The sequence below is a fragment of the Triticum aestivum genome, unplaced genomic scaffold (assembly GCF_018294505.1).
Source record: "Triticum aestivum cultivar Chinese Spring unplaced genomic scaffold, IWGSC CS RefSeq v2.1 scaffold255228, whole genome shotgun sequence".
Classification (NCBI taxonomy): domain Eukaryota; kingdom Viridiplantae; phylum Streptophyta; class Magnoliopsida; order Poales; family Poaceae; genus Triticum; species Triticum aestivum.
The window spans coordinates 1-893 of record NW_025301145.1 but is presented as its reverse complement, the minus strand read 5'-3'; the positions used below and the strand labels follow the sequence as shown (position 1 = coordinate 893).

The following is an 893-nucleotide window of genomic DNA, read 5'->3' as shown; positions in this document are numbered from 1 at the left end:
TGGAGTTGGACAGCTCGCCCCAGACATCAATCTGGATCATGCCGTCACCTGGCGCCGGCGGAGCCGGTGACCTGCTGTGGTTGTTGAGCACCGCCGCGAGCTCCTCGCCCTCGCGGTACCTCTGCAGGTACCTGCGCATGGCACCGGCGTAGTTGTCGAGGCCAAGGGTGGTCATGGCGTGGCAGATGTCGTCGCCGTTCACCGTCTTGCGCCGCTCCCGCCGGCATCGCTCCGAGGCCTCGCCGGTGACGAAGCCGATGAACTCCGTGGCGCACTCCTGGATCACCTCCTTGGCGTGCTTCGAGACCTTGGCCTCCGGCGGCAGCACGTCCTTCATGATCCGCCCCACGTTGGCGATCGGCAGGAGGCCTTCTTGCCCATTGGGATCTCCCGAGGAAGAGCCTGAGGTTGATGGCGCCCTAGGAAGGCTGAGGCGCCCCGGTTGTTGGGTAAAACCGGAGAAATGGATGAAATCCTCTCTATTCGTCATATTTAGTGTGGATAAGGTATGTACGTGATCTTCGTCACAATGAGATATATAGTTCGGTCACGCCGAAAGTAGTCTTCGCACCGGTACTAATATTGCCAGTGCTGAGGAGCCGCGGCTCTTTTTATACACTAAGAGCCGTGGCTTTTTGCCTTGCTTGCCCAACTTTTATCTCGTTCTGTTCAAAAAGTATAGAATGTATGTCGTGACTCAATTGTCCACCACTCCACATGGGTAGATGATTCGTTTTTATTATTTAAAAATTACGCCCGTTACATTTATTCGCCCAGAAGATTAAAAATATCCAACTAGCTTGCGGAATAAAAAAGAAAGGCCTATCCTGAACATTTTTAACTACAAGTGCTGAGTACCTGCGTATATCGTTTGAGAAAAATGTCCAATTAAA

At 52.7% G+C, this 893-nt stretch overlaps 1 protein-coding gene across 1 annotated transcript; it reads right to left on the bottom strand.

Moving 5' to 3' along the window:
• Positions 1-4: 4 nt before the first annotated feature.
• Positions 5-490, bottom strand: LOC123179327 (nuclear transcription factor Y subunit B-4; the record flags this gene model as incomplete). The annotated part of the gene is made up of 1 exon (XM_044591548.1): positions 5-490. A coding segment is annotated over exon 1 (486 nt), but the record flags the coding sequence as incomplete, so codon positions are not given.
• Positions 491-893: the final 403 nt, after the last annotated feature.